At 34.2% G+C, this 15,208-nt stretch overlaps 1 protein-coding gene across 3 annotated transcripts in view; it reads left to right on the top strand.

Moving 5' to 3' along the window:
• Positions 1-15,208, top strand: part of RAP1GDS1 (Rap1 GTPase-GDP dissociation stimulator 1) — a 156,750-nt gene that overhangs the window by 19,071 nt on the left and 122,471 nt on the right. For all 3 annotated transcript variants that reach the window (XM_028117770.2, XM_028117768.2, XM_028117767.2), the window contains exon 2: positions 8,818-8,925. In XM_028117770.2, the coding sequence (XP_027973571.1) occupies positions 8,818-8,925 (108 nt within the window). The remainder of the gene's footprint in view (positions 1-8,817; positions 8,926-15,208) is intronic.

Below are 15,208 nucleotides of genomic sequence, written 5' to 3'. Positions count from 1 at the left end.
GTTCACCTGATCCATAACATTCATGATCTGATAGATTACATTTTTCACTGAAAGAGATAATAGTCTTTTCTCGCATAATTTCTCAGTTTTCTAAAAAGGCTATATATCTGTATCAGTCTAGGTCCAATCAGAAGACAAATCACGTGATGTTAAATTTATAAGTATATATAGATATTCTGACAGGAAACACGAGGTATATAGATCATACAACATACCTTATTATTCATGGAGCATTTTATTATTATTGTTGTTATTATTTTTGTTATTTTTTTTTAGAGAGAGTGTGTGAGCAGGGTGCAGTGCAGAGGGAGAGGGAGAGAGAATCTTAAGCAGATTCCCTGTCTAGCATGGAGCCCAACTCAGGGCTTGATCTTATAACCCTGAGATCAGGACCTGAGCCAAAATCAAGAGTAGGACGCTTAACTGACTGAGCCATCCAGGTGCCCCTCATGGAGCATTTTAGTACCGATTACCTGGCACATGTAGCAGGTTTGCACCACAGGAGAAGAAGCCTAAAATTATGACATTAGAACTTCTGTAGGGTTACTGGCACATCTGTCATCCAAGGTACACACACACACACACACACACACACACGTACACACACATCCTATCTTTACTCTGGAATTAAAACAAATCATTTCCAGGGAAAGGAAGAAGTATCTCTAGGATTATTACCCTACATATAAGCTAAAAGCAAATCTCTGGAAAGAAGAGGGGAATTTTTTATGATTCTAGAATGTCTCCAGGAAGGGAGACTTATCTTTATTCTAGCCTATCAATTTCCCTTGCTCAGAAGGCCCTAATAGTGCAGGAATGTCAAGAAATCCAAAGAAAATGATCTTCCATTACACAGTAATTTAAACAGGAGACATTTAATATAGAAATTATTAAGCAATAATAGGAGAGTAACTTTAAAGGTAGATAGCAAATCTGAAGGGTAATCTAGGGCTATGGGAGTGTATCCAAGGAAGGATAGACTTCCTCAGAAGGTGGGTTCTCCTTAAGAGGTAGTTAAGTTCACTGGGTTGCCCAGGCCAGAGTTGGTCCACAGTCACCAGACCTGCAGGAACAACTCTTTGGAGAGCAAGCAAGCTGAGGTTGATGAGTGGGCCTGCAACAGTTGGGAATGCAGAGGAAGTTGGGACTCCACTGCAGAAACTGGGCTAGAGAGGCCCCTTTCTATGGGAACCCAGCACACTTCTTTGTATAATTTGAGCCAGAGTGGCTCTGAACATCCAGTCCCACAGGGTGTCCGGCATATACATGTACCCCCAGGTGCAGGAAGAGTGACCTGGGCTGTGATGCAGACTTGAGTCATCCCGGGGTCTTGTACATAGTCCTGCTGCCTGAGCCGAGAGCTGGAGAAAATATACAGTGAAAGCTATGGCCTGTGAACATGTGGTACTGGTACTGGAGAAAATTTAGGAAACCTGAGCCAAAAGGAGAGCACCTTCTTCCTCAGTGCTATCCATTGTCCCCTTAGACAAATCTTGTATCCTGCCGTTTGGCAAAGGAAAAATACTTAAAGGGCCCAGATTCATTTTTCTAGATCAGGCATTAAGGGTGAATTTCAACCTAGGAGACAAATAAGTTGATAGCTGACAATGTCTCTTCATCCTGTTGCTTTAATTTTATTTCTTTCAAATTTATGGTGCATCATAGCTTTAAGTAAGGGTATTGTCATACTTTCTGTTTAATTTTTATCTAAATTCTCTTTTGTTTTATCCTCTCAGTTTTCTTTTTGTTTTCTGTAGCAGTATCCTGGGAAAATATTTATTTTGTGAGTTCATAAATAATAGTTCAAACTGTATCATTTTTTTTTTAGTTTTTTAATATATACTTATGTTAAACTCACCTGTCACATTTATGACTACATGTGTAGGTACCATTTTTTCTCTTCGGTATTTTATCATCCAGAAAAGGTGGCATTGCCTAAAAATTTATAAATTTCATGTATATTATCTCTTTCTGATTACTTATTAGGTTACTAAGTGGAACTATTTGCTTTGCAACAATCTTAATGAAATACTTCTTTATAGATCTCCAGCTAAAGAAAGTTCCATTTATGCAGGTCTTTTATGTCAGTCTTTAATCTAGTTCTCTATTCTTAGAAAGCATTGTGAAATAGGGCCTTTACTTCTTTCTCCATCTTTATGTTCAATTAGTCACAGCTTTAAGTATGTTCTGGTGAAGAGTCTCGCTCAGGACTACTTGTAAACAAGCCCAAACACTTCTCTTTATCTGTCTTATTTAGCATTTAAACATTCCCCTACATTTAGCAGAATTTCATCTTACTCAGTTTATATTATCTACGCCTTGTCTGGTCTTCTTTCCCTGTTAGGCATATCCTAGAGTTTAGGGCAGAGCTTGGAGGCATGATATCTTTTACTCCTGAATATAAGTGTCAGGAGACAAAGCACTGTAGGCAGACACTTAAGTATTATCCTGGAGAAGTAGAAAGTCCCAGCGAAAGTAGTTAAGTTCCAGATCAGTGTACTAATCTAAGAGACTAAATGGAGTATGAGAGCCCAGAGATAAATGAGGACTGAGAAACTGGGAAATACAGGATAATAAACTGATAAAACAACGTTGTTCTGTAAGAATCCTGGTGATAGAATATTGATACTGTGAGAACTCAGGTTGGTTTGCAGGCACATGCTAGGTATAAGAAGCTGGAGTAGAGCGAATACATTTCAAGTGGTTATTTTTATGTTTAGAGAGTTTCTCTTCTGTTATGGACTCAATTAGCTTACCTGTACAGAAGTGAAGTTTGAAAGTATATAATTTCCACTTCACAGCATCTTCTGGAACTCTTGTGTATAGAGATCATTCCAACAGTTTTTTTTTTTCTTAAGGGAGAGTGGGTGCATGTGCTTGAGCTGGGGTGGGGGGAACAGGGGGAGAGGGAGAGAGAGAATCTTAAGCAGACTCCACACCCAGCACAGAGCCCAATTCAGGGCTGATCTCACAACCCTGAGATCATGACCTGAGCCAAAATTAAGAGTCGGCCACTTAACCGACTAAGCCACCCCAGCGCCTCTCCAACAGTTCTTCATACAGAAGCTGTTTGTAATGACAGATTGTACATTTTCACCAACATCATTCTAGTATAATTCTTAGGTTTCTTTAAATGCTTTGACAAATGCGGGGCACCTGGGTGACTCAGTCGTTAGGTGTCTGCCTTCGGCTCGGGTCATGATCCCAGGGTCCTGGGATTGAGCCCCGCTTCAGGCTCCCTGCTTGGCAGGAGGCCTGCTTCTCCCTCTCCCACTCCCCCTGCTTGTGTTCTCTCTCTCACTGTCTCTCTCTGTCAAATAAATAAATAAAATCTTTAAAAAAAATAAAAAATTCTTTGACAAATGCCATCTTGCTTTGTTGATATATCTACATTGTTTTCTAAATTGGCTTATCATATTTTGGGTGTTAACCACTATTTGGTATAGTATTTTAAATCTGTTAGGGGACTGTTGAGGAAAAGAAATCACCCTCATATTTTTCTTGGTCATTTCTGGGACAAAGAATTAAGCCTGGATCTCAGTATAAATCACTATCTAATTTTAAGAAAACCCAATGTATTAACTTAGTAATTATATCATGTTATATGCTAAAGCATATTTTTAGCTATAAAACAGTAAAATAATTCTTGAACTCTAAGTGAAAAGGTTTGGGGCATAGTGTGAAATAAAATTTTACAAACTGTATCTTGCTTTTATCCATGATGGCTTAATATTGTAGTTGTAAAGATCATCGGTCAGACTCTTGACCCTCTAATCAAATGTGACAAGTTAGACTACAGTGTTTCTGGTTCAAACTAAAATAGACTTTAATGCCATTTAAGAATGAATAAATAGGGACTGCTCATAAAGTTTTTATCTGATTTCTGAAATAATTAGAATGAGAAAAAAACATAGTGAATTGTCATTGTTTTTAGTGTAGCCCATCTTAATAAAAATATTAATCATGGCAATTTGTACCATAATTTACAATAAAAGATACAAGTAACTCAGTAAGGTAGATTTTCAGGATTTGGTAAGTTTCCACTTTAGAGGGCAGTGTGAGTATCTTAGAAGTTCCTGTTCTACAAGAATTTCCCATCTAACAGTAGAAATAAGCTAAAAAGAGTTTTATGAACTTAAGACTATAAAACTAGCAAAATGAAAAATACAGAAAAGGTAAAACCAAGGTCACACTAACATTTAAGGGGTAGAGAAAGAAGAAGACTGAGAACAAATGTTCAGGGACTGGTATTTTGAAGTCAGTAGAAAGTGTACCAAAAAAGAGTCTATTGCTGCAAAGATATTGAGTAAGAGGATTGAGACAAATCCATTGGATTTGTCAAGATATCATTTAAGACCTTTGCCAGAGTAATTTTGATAGAGTTTAAGAAGAATTGGTTAGGTTGTGGTTTTAAGAGCGATAAAGTGGTTAGAAGTAGGAGATGCAGAATTAATGACAAAGTCAGCTTTGCTTAACTCTTTGAAAATGGTATATTTTCTTTCACAAGACAAGCTAGACCATCTGCTGTCATATAGGAAAGAAATTCTTTTAAGAAAAAAATTTAATTTGGTTATTAACACTTCTTAGTAGTAGAACCTCCCGTGAAAATTACCATTCTTGACTTACTGCCCCCCCCAACCAGAAGCTCAGAAATTTTCCATTAGAACAGTTTCAATGTCTTAATGGTACAAATTCACTGCTGAGATGTACTGTCATGGTTTGAGGGAGTCTAGAAATAGTACCCTCTGTTCCTTATCCAAGTTCAGAATCACTAGAGACCTAAGCAAATGAGTTCTCTGATGGAATTCAAAATAACTGCTTTAAAATTGGTGAAGGACAGGGCTTATTTGTATAGTCACAAAGGAACTGCTAATACTTTATGGCTGAATTCGATATATTTGCTAATCTTGTCACTGGACAAGATGTGTACCTGGACAGCCAAAGGTATGGAAGAATAGGAAGTTCTTGCCCTTCTAGATGGTCAGGAACCCAGAAGGGACTGAGTTATGCACAGCCAGTTCTTCTTTCTCAGTTTAATAGTCAGATACATTACTCCGTTCCTAGAGAGAGAATGGAGGTGGTGGTGGGCAGTTGCCAAGGGAGGAGGCAGAAGTGACCAGAAGTGTCACTATAGTGGAAATTTCTCCATAAGGAAGCTTGAGGCCAGTGGGAAAGGGGTTCTCACCCCAATCATTTTATTCTCCAGTATGCTCTTTTGAATGGAGGTATAATTCACATAAGCTAAAATGCACAGATTTTAAATGGTCAGTTTGATGAACTTTGGAAAATGTACTATATATTCATGTAATCAGTTTTCTAATCAAGATATGAAACAGTCTAATACTTTATTTCTTTCAGTGCTAACCTGTTCATTCATTTAAAATGCTTAAAATCATAATAAATTTGTAGTAATTCTGTTTGACAGCTTTGGTTGTCTCCGGATGTAGAATTTAATGGACTTCCCTAAGAAGATCTCACATCATTAATAGGCATGTAATTATTCCCATGGAGAGACTGAATGCTTTTTACTAATAAGAAATCTTCTTAAAATGGGATAATCTGTGTAGTTTTTAGTTATATATTTTATATTCTTAAATACTTAAACTGTCTTCATTGATTTCTTCGAATCTTAAAATGTAAGACACTATATTTATACTTTAAATTATATGGAGTACATAGTAGGTGCTTAACAGGTCACATTTACCTTCCCTTTGCTATTGGCACACTTTGGCTCTTAAGTGTGATACAAAGGATGGTAATTAGACAGCTTTCTGCAAAGAAGGAACTCATTCCTTCGTTCACCCAGTTAATTTAAGAAGTATTTACTGGACACCATGCAATGACTATAATTAACAAGATGCCCCATAAAATACAGTGGGGGAGGTATATTAACAGTTAAATAAAAAATATAATTAAAAATTGTGACTAGTGCTATGAAGGATGGATACAGTGAAAATGATCCTGAGGGATTAAGGAAGAGGAGACTTAGATAAAATGGGCAAAGATGGCCTCTGGACTGGTAACATCCATACTGAGACTTGATCAGAAGGGGATGTCAGGTAAGGCACTTTTTGGGGATAGGATGAAGGGAAGGAAAGAATTTAAAAAGACCCAGATGCCAATATAGGTAGTACTAAATGAGTCTTAACTGCTTTTTATTACTTGTTGACTGATAGTTTTGATGGATTGCTGTAATTTGACTAACATAAGTCTTATTTTTTTCCCCAGTGTTGGGATAATTACATTTATTACTTTTAATAATACGAACTTAGATATTATACATTATTCATACTTTATTTCAGAAAAATCAACTTAATATGCACTTAATAAGTTTGAAAAAGAATATCTGAGATATGACGCCCTACAACTTCTTTTTTTTTTTTAAGATTTTATTTATTCATTTGAGAGAGAGATTGAGATAGAGAGAGAGAGAGCATGGCGGGGGTGGGGGCAGGTCAGAGGAGAAGCAGACTCCCTGCTGAGCAGGGAGCCCAATGCGGGACTCGATCCCGGGACTCCAGGATCATGACCTGAGCCGAAGGCAGTCACCTAACCAACTGAGCCACCCAGGCGCCCCTACAACTTCATTTTAGCTTATAGAAGACATACATACAAACATACTTTTTCTTTAGAATAAAAATCAATTTCTCAAAACTGCTTACTAGTTCTTCTTAAAGTAAATATTAAACTTGGATGTGAATGATAACCTGGGATTTTTAATAAAGTATAGGTTTAGGTTTACTAGAGTAGTCAGGTTGTACTACGTGTCCCTAGAGCATTTTAGTATTATTTGATGTAAAATTTTAAGTCTACTTTTTCTTGGGTTGGCATGGAAAGTAATTATCTCTTATTTTATAATAGAGGATTTCATCATATTTTTAGAGTTGTCATGACCTGGCAATGTACAGAAGTCTATTAAAATGTAAGGTGTCTATAAGGTCAATACTATTTGCATAATGCTATCAAGACATTATTTGTCTTTTTCACTTTGTTGACATTTGCCTTAACAATGGTGCAAAAGCAATTATGGGTAAAAAACCCAAGGTGCTTTAGGATGTGTGAATCAGAGCTGTAGTAGTACTAAGTTGTACTAGTAGTATTCTTCACCGTAACATACTTGAAGTAGAAAAAAATACCAGTTTCATTTAAGAATGCCCATGATGAAACAGAAAAAAAAAATATTTAAAAAAAATCTCAATATCTGTGTACACATTTTTAAAAATATTCTTTGTAATGAAATGGGGGGTACACATAAAACACTTTAATTGCATTACAAAGTCTGATGACTATTTTGAAGAGAAGCACTTGTGCAGTAGTTTATGAGCTGACCAAGGTACTTTATTTTCATGGAAAAACATTTTTTGTTTGAAAGAACTGACAGACAAACTGGTTTTTCATATTTGGCAGATATTTTCTCACAAATGAATGAAGTTAATTTATCATTTAAGGAAAACAACTGACAATATTTATTGCTGGTAATAAAATTGAAGTTTGTAAGAAAAAATTAGAATTTTGGGAAACTTGTATGCCTTCAGCTTGATATTTCCCCAGTACTTACCAGAGCCTTTTAATAAGATTAGTGATGATACTAACAAATGTTATATTTTGAAATAGTACAATGAAATATGTCAATATTTGGAAGATATGCATAAATCCATGACTTAATTTTTTTTAATGATCAGTGCATTGATGATAAGTATCTTACATCATGAAAGATTCAAAGTGTAAGAGATCAGTGGATATGAATGTGAGAGTTGGAAGCATTTATTAATATTGTTTCAGATTTCTTATGGCAACCAACCTTTAAAAAACTACCACTTGTCAAGTTTTGGTATGGTGTCAAAAAATATCCACAGTTAGCTGAAAAGGCTATTAAAGTACTCTCCTGTTTTTCAACTATGTGTGTGAGTCTGGATTTTCTTCATCTACTTAACCCAAACAACAAATTATAGAGGATTGAATACAGAAGCAAATAGGAAAATCTAGTTATTTTCTATTAAGGCAGACATTATGGAGATTTGTAAAAATGTAGAAAAATACTATTTTTAATGAGTTTTTTGTTTTTGGAATATATTTTTTTAAATATTACTGTTAACAAATAATTTTATAACTGTTAGAGTCAAGTGAATTACCAAAATGAATCCTAAAAAGTCTGTTTCAATTTTTAGTTTTTAAATGTCAATAGAAATAATTGGTGTAAATAAAAGCCCTGAATTTTTAATATGTAAAGAAATTTTGACAATCTGTGGAATAGGGGAATCCATATATAATTTAGGACGAGAGCACGGCTTTTATAATCCAAAATGTACATGTTTTGGCTTATAGCAGTATTTTGATTTGAAGTGTTTTTCAAATGGCAGTGTTGAAGTAGGTTTTATAATCATCAGCATTATTTTAAGTCGTATTATTTTGAAACTTTTCTAAACTTTCATTTTCATTTTATGTCTTTAAAATGCAGCAGAGGAAGCCAAAAATGAAACAAAATATTATTTTCAAAGCAATGTAATTTTTTGGGGACATTTAGGGTTTTTTTTTTAAATTAATCATGGCTGGTTTCCTGAACAAGCTAAATATGGTATAGGAATCCTGAAAAAGATGTTCTGTGACAATCTGTATTGTTCCTGAATATTCCTGGTATCTCACGTATACAGAATGTTAAATGGATACATTTTATTTAAAAAATTTGTAATGGTACAGGCCATTGCCATTTTGTAATGTATGTGGAAGTTAATTCACAATAATGCCTGTTAGTGTTAACCGCCATGAAACGTGATTATCATATGTTAGAGTTCTGATTTCTCTTCTTTCTATAAACAGATAATCTCAGTGATACCTTGAAGAAGTTGAAGATAACAGCTGTTGACAGAACTGAGGATAGTTTAGAAGGATGCTTGGATTGTCTGCTTCAAGCGTTGGCTCAGAATAGTAAGTTTCATTATGTTTCAAGTGCCAAACAAAAAAATCAGCAGTCATTCAGAAATTGGTATGTAGTTTAGCACATAATTTGCATTCCCATAACTTGAATTCTTTTGAATCCTATCCCAGAATACTGAGGTTGTTTTACATGCTCCACCCTCCCACCCCACCTCCCCACTCGGGAGGTACTGAAAGCCAAGTTGATAGGCAGAAGAAAGGAGGAATTGATTGGTGGTGATGACATTAATTCCAGCCCCTAGAGAGAGGCCATTCTTTCATTCCTAACAGATAAGCACCATAGTTGTTTTCCTTCTTAACACCTACATTTGTTCTTTGAAAAAGACTGCGTTTGTGTATAGTGGGGAGACTGGGGAGGAGAAACAAGAGGGGAGCTTAAAACACCGCAAATTTTTTTCTGAGATCTTATGGTCACCTTTTTAATAATTTTACTTTAAATTGATGTTTATGAAAATAAATAATGCTTATGCTTAGATTTAATTGGAAAGAGCCATAAGCAGTCATTCAGAAATCCCTTAAAACTGAGGTAAGACTTGATCTTTGATGCTGTGGTAAATAATACTCGTGATAAAAATTATACAACTCAAAAAAAAATTATACAACTCTTCATTGGCTAACACACTTGTATTGTTGCATTTGATCCATCATATTTCCATTAATTTTTGTATTATCACAGAATAGACGGGTACAGAATGATTTTTATCTGTTCCCTTGGTTCTGCTTTGTTGTGCTATGGTTTGTGCTGTACTTGTTTTTAATTATACCATTATCTTATTCTGGGATTAATTATGTAGCAGATAAAGAATTTAGGAGAAAGTATATATTGTTAGAGTTTTAATTTCAAGCACTCAGATGTGTGTGTTATTTCTTATTTTATTTTTCATTTCTTAGTGAACTGTGCTTAGAAAATATAAAATAATTGAATGTGGTACTCTTCATCAAAAAGCACATTTTAAAACTAGCTTGGAAAATTCTTTTTCAGTAATTCTCTTTGCTTTTGAGATTGTAACTCTGTCAAGCTATTCAGTCTTAGAGAAGCGTTTTGAAACAAGGACTTCAATAAGAGCATCGGAATAAGGTTCACCATGGTAAAGAGAAGGAACAGAAAAGGAGAGTGTCTAAGGCTGTACTGTCCATTGTAGTAGATGTGTGTGACTATTTAAATTTAATAATTTAATTTAATTTGTGAGTTCCCTAGTCTTACTTTTCAATAGCCATATTTGGCTAGTAACTACCTTCTTGAGGATCACAGATATTAAGCCATTTCCATGATCACAGAAAGTTCTTTTGTATAGCATGGGTCTAGAAGACTAGAAAGAACCATGTGATGACCTGAGTTTTATATGCCTGTATAGACAGATTTACATATTCATGTAATTAGTCTAAGTAAATTGAATATCTCAAGTTCATTTTTTTGGAAGAGTTGTTTTATTATACTCTTCTTTTGTTTTTAATGGCCTGGTTTTTTTCTCTGTCTTAGAAAAAAGAATTTTCTAAATGGACCATTTGTTCAGAAACTGAATGATCTGAAGGCAGTGTTCTTGGTTATATGTAGAGGGTTGCTCAACCCTTTCTTGGAAAGACTGATAGAGAACTGAAGTTGAAGAAAATAAATGAAAAAAGGAAGCCAAAGTTTATAACTTTTTAAAGAATAGATTTAAGAAATACTGAGAAGTATATAATTGTTGGATTAAATTTCAGATCCATTGCAGACTTACTCATTGAACCTATTTATTGAAAATAGCCTTGAAATGTATATTATAAAGTGTTAAGGCCAAATAGCCACAAGGTGTCAATAAAAACAACAAACTCTACCAATTTAACTATTGACTCCCCAAGAAGGGAGCAAAAGGAATATGTCTTTTTAAGAATCTGTAACAAAATTCAAGTGTCCTCATATCTAAGACTATTGACACAAAAGAATTTGACACAGGAAGAGGAAGTTCATGCAGATAGATGTTCAGTGTTTAACTTAAGAATGATTATCTGTCATTGATTGAGTGCTTATTATGTACTCAACACAGGACTTGGGGATATATCTGTTATCTAATCTAAACTTTCCTTTAGTCCCATGAAGAGGTGTTATCATCACCGTGTAAAGGAAAAAAAACCAGACACTATAAGGTTACTTGCCTTGCTCTGGCAGAGTCTAGGGTTTGGATTTGAACTCTTAGTCTATAAAAAATTACATTCTGAGTAAAGTGTGGCTTTTTCCTGAGTTTATAGGATGTGAAAATCTTTCCAAAAGATAGGTTTTAATATTGTGTCTTAAATTTTTGCTTTTTCTTTAAAATAGTCTCAAATTATATTATTAAAGATGAGAATGATAAATATACCTTTTTTTCTTGAATTACAGACAGATTTTATAGGTATTTTATTGATGTATTTTTTAAAAATAGCACATGGCTTTTAAACAAGGAAAAGTAAAAAAAAAAAATACTAGTAAGATATTTATTTTCTACAGTTGTTCTTCCTCGAAGTGATTGATCCATTGCTACTTTTACCCTCTTAAAGGTAAAATTATAAAACATTTAACTTAAGTGAATCTGTACTGGCTTTTTTTTTGCAGAGACCTTCTAGTGTCATAATTCTTCCTTAGTTTTGGCTGTTTTAGCTAAAAATATCACTGCTTGTACCAGAATTGCACCTGATCAAGAAACAATGATTTCTCCATTCTGTACAAATATAAGATGGTAATGTGTGTAATAGAAATCTAAACTTAAAATTTTATTTTACAATCTACTAACCTGTCATTGGAAAGGACAAATCTGAAAGGAAAGAAATTATGCTTTTTAAAATTTTTACCCTGTGGAAATTTAGTATATTTGAATTACACATCAAAAATTACCATAATCTGAAATTGATGTATGACTTCAGAATGGTTTTCTTTCTTAAATTTTTTTGGGGTAACATTAAATATAGTATATATGTCAGAATCTTAAGAGACAAGTGTTAGATAATTTTAATACTTAATTGGGTTTTATGGAAAACATTTTACTTAAGCATTTTGTGTAAATCTCTGATCTAAATAATAGAAGCATTCATTCATTCATATAAATACTTTAGATCTCAGTTTTAAAATGTTTTTAGTAAATATTTGAAAGCTACCCTCTAAGAAATCAGATTCTGTTCACTCTTACCTCTTTTGATTCAGAGAATAGAAGATTCTCTGTAAATGCTTATTGTAGTATGGCTACTCTGTTCCACGCTTATTTGAAAATTTAAAACAATAGGCCGTGTTTTTATCCCTAAACATTAGGACAGGAATTGTCGTTAGAGAATATGACATGTAAATCCCCTTGTAAGGCAAACTACTAGCATAAATCAAAGGCCCAAAGACAAGAAAAATTAACAGTCCATTCATAATAAAAAATTCTATTCCATTATAAGAGGATGGGGACCATGTTCTGTTGCTGAGGGAACCACAAAACAATGCCAGCATGATCACCAACACAGCTTTAAATTCTTGTCCTAAAGGATTAGGCTGTTTTCCTCTGTCTCATTGCCTCATGTACCTTTGTGCTCTAACTTTTTTTAATTAATAGCTTAATGACAATTCCTGTTTCCTACAAGAGGCACAGAATTGTTTATTTTCTGTAGACCAACTCAGTTTACTTTAAAGAAAAAAGTATTTAGTATCTAGTCCACGCCCCAACCTAATAACAATTCTTATGTTCTTTCTTAGCCTTTGTTCTTTTTTTAATTCATTATATTGATTTTTGGCTCCCTTCTGAAGCTATAATCCTAAACACACCAGATTATGTATATAAGATGCTAATGTAGATTACTCTGTGAATCTTCTCTAACAGAACTTACTGTTGTCATTTGCTTTTAGTCTGTTTTGTGCCTTCAGTATTTCTGAATTGACTTACTTTTGAATACCCACATTATTTCTTAAGTAAGGGACTTTGAAACTTGTTATCAACTGTTTTTCTTTTCTTTTTAAGATTTTATTTATTTATTTGACACAGCGAGACACACAGCGAAAGAGGGAACACAAGCAGGGGGAGTGGGAGAGGGAGAAGCAGGCTCCCCGCTGAGCAGAGAGCCCGACGCGGGGCTTGATCCCAGGACCCTGGGACCATGACCTGAGCCAAAGGCAGATGCTCAATGACTGAGCCACCCAGGTGCCCCTATCAACTGTTTTTCAGTAGCCATATTAAATCTGAAATCACTGGACATGAAAGATTACTGCTGTTTTAGCAGAAACAAAAAATTACTTTATTTCTTTCATGGTAATATCTTGATTTTACTTTTTACCCTAAATTATCAAATGCACCACAGAAGTGATATATTTCTTTTGCAAGCTGAATTCATTATGTTTTCACCTCCTTTACGTATTTTTGCATCATGTGACTCTTTTAGTTATTGTGTCCATTGTCCATGAGAGCTTATTAGTGGTTCTAACCATAAATTATCAAAAGTTCAGTTTTTACTAAGTAAAGATAGCATTTGTAGAATAGAGGAGACTAAAGTAGAGAAAATGGTCAACTAAAAAGCCATTGACAATACTTGAGTAATTGAGAATCCTGGATTGCCATTGAATAATGGCAGCTACCTAAATCTCAGTTTTTCCACACATTCTCTAAAAACTTATACAGATCATCAAAGAGATAAAGTAAAACCAATTAATATAACCTGTGCTTTAAGCATAACTAGAAGACAGACTCTAAGACCTTCAGATTATTAGGGAGAGAAATAAATATCAAAATTTAGCCTACTTAGCATCAGAGCCCGTGATAGAATTCATTGAGACTGCAGAAACTACATGGAAAAGATGAGAGGAAAATTGGTTGAACTAGGAGCCCAAGGGAACATAGTTAATAAAACTGCCTTAAGAAGAAAAAGTCCTAGCCTGGAAAATACTAAGGTATGGTCTTAGATTGCAGATGATAAACATACAAATTGCTACAATGAATAAAGCAAAAAATAAGAACCAACGTTTTAGCTATTAAAAGTTTTCTTCCTAAACCAACCATAAAGCAGTTATCAGTAACAGAACACCAGAACCTAAATTAAATATCTTTTAAGCCTTTGCATATATGAAAAGAAAAAAATCCTCAAGGAAGAGTTTTAGATACTTGAAACAGAAGTGGATAAATACCAGGGTGATGTGAAAGAAGAGTTGACTAGAAGAAGTTGAAGAAAATCATTTTAGATATTAAAACTAGATTATAAGACAACAGGAAAGAATAGAGTTTATTGAAAATTTATTATGGAGCATTGAGGAAAACAGGCAAAAGAATGAAGACAAAATAAAGGATCAGAGAGAAAATGATTGATGTTTAAGATAGGGAAAAGATCCAATATACACACAATTGGAGCCCTAAAGGAGAAAAACAAAACAATGAAACAGAGCTAATATTTAAAACTAAGAACTTTTCTCGGGCGCCTGGGTGGCTCAGATGGTTAAGCGTCTGCCTTCGGCTCAGGTCATGATCCCAGAGTCCTGGGATCGAGTCCCGCATCGGGCTCCCTGCTCCTTGGGAGCCTGCTTCTCCCTCTGCCTCTCTCTCTCTCTCTCTCTCATGAATAAATAAATAAAATCTTTAAAAAAAATAAAAAATAAAAAAAATAAAACTAAGAACTTTTCTGAAGAAAAGAAAGACCAGAATCTTACATGATGTGAGAGAGGCAGCCATGTACTTGCAAAAATTGACCTGTAATGGGCAACTCAGAGACTTAGTCTAGTAAAACTCTTACTTATGCATTATTTGTGTCTAAGTGAAAAACAAAAGAACAACTTTTTCTTTCACAAATAAATTCATCACTTGGTGACAATAAAAAAAAAAGTAAAAATAAGTACAAAGGAAAAATCCTTAAGGCCTCCATTCAAAAAGATGAAGTTATTTTAAAAAGGAAAGAAAATCAGATTGGCATCAGACTTCTCAACGGCAGTATACAAAGCAATTCAATAATGGAACAGTATTTTTAAAAAAAACAAGAAATAGGAATTTTATATTGAGCCAGCCTGCTTAGTATCAAAGCTATAAAAAAAACATTAAACATGGAAAAACCCAGGGAACACTATACTCATAGATTTAGTCTATGTCTTCCACAGGAATCTTCTAAACTCATGCTGTCCAGTATTCATGATCTGACATGGCTGTTGAACATTTGAAGTGAGGCTAGTCTGAATTTAGGCACATTGTAGATTTCAGGGACTTAGTACCAAAAAAATACATAAACGATCTCATTAACAGTTTTGAAAAATATTGATTACATATTGTATCTCATTTTTAAAAATTTATAAGATATTTACAAATACTTGATT

This window comes from Eumetopias jubatus, unplaced genomic scaffold (assembly GCF_037043125.1).
Source record: "Eumetopias jubatus isolate StellerSeaLion01/CBP00866 unplaced genomic scaffold, mEumJub1_p1.0 scaffold_2, whole genome shotgun sequence".
Taxonomy (NCBI): Eukaryota; Metazoa; Chordata; class Mammalia; order Carnivora; family Otariidae; genus Eumetopias; species Eumetopias jubatus.
This window is presented reverse-complemented; position numbering and strand designations above follow the sequence as displayed.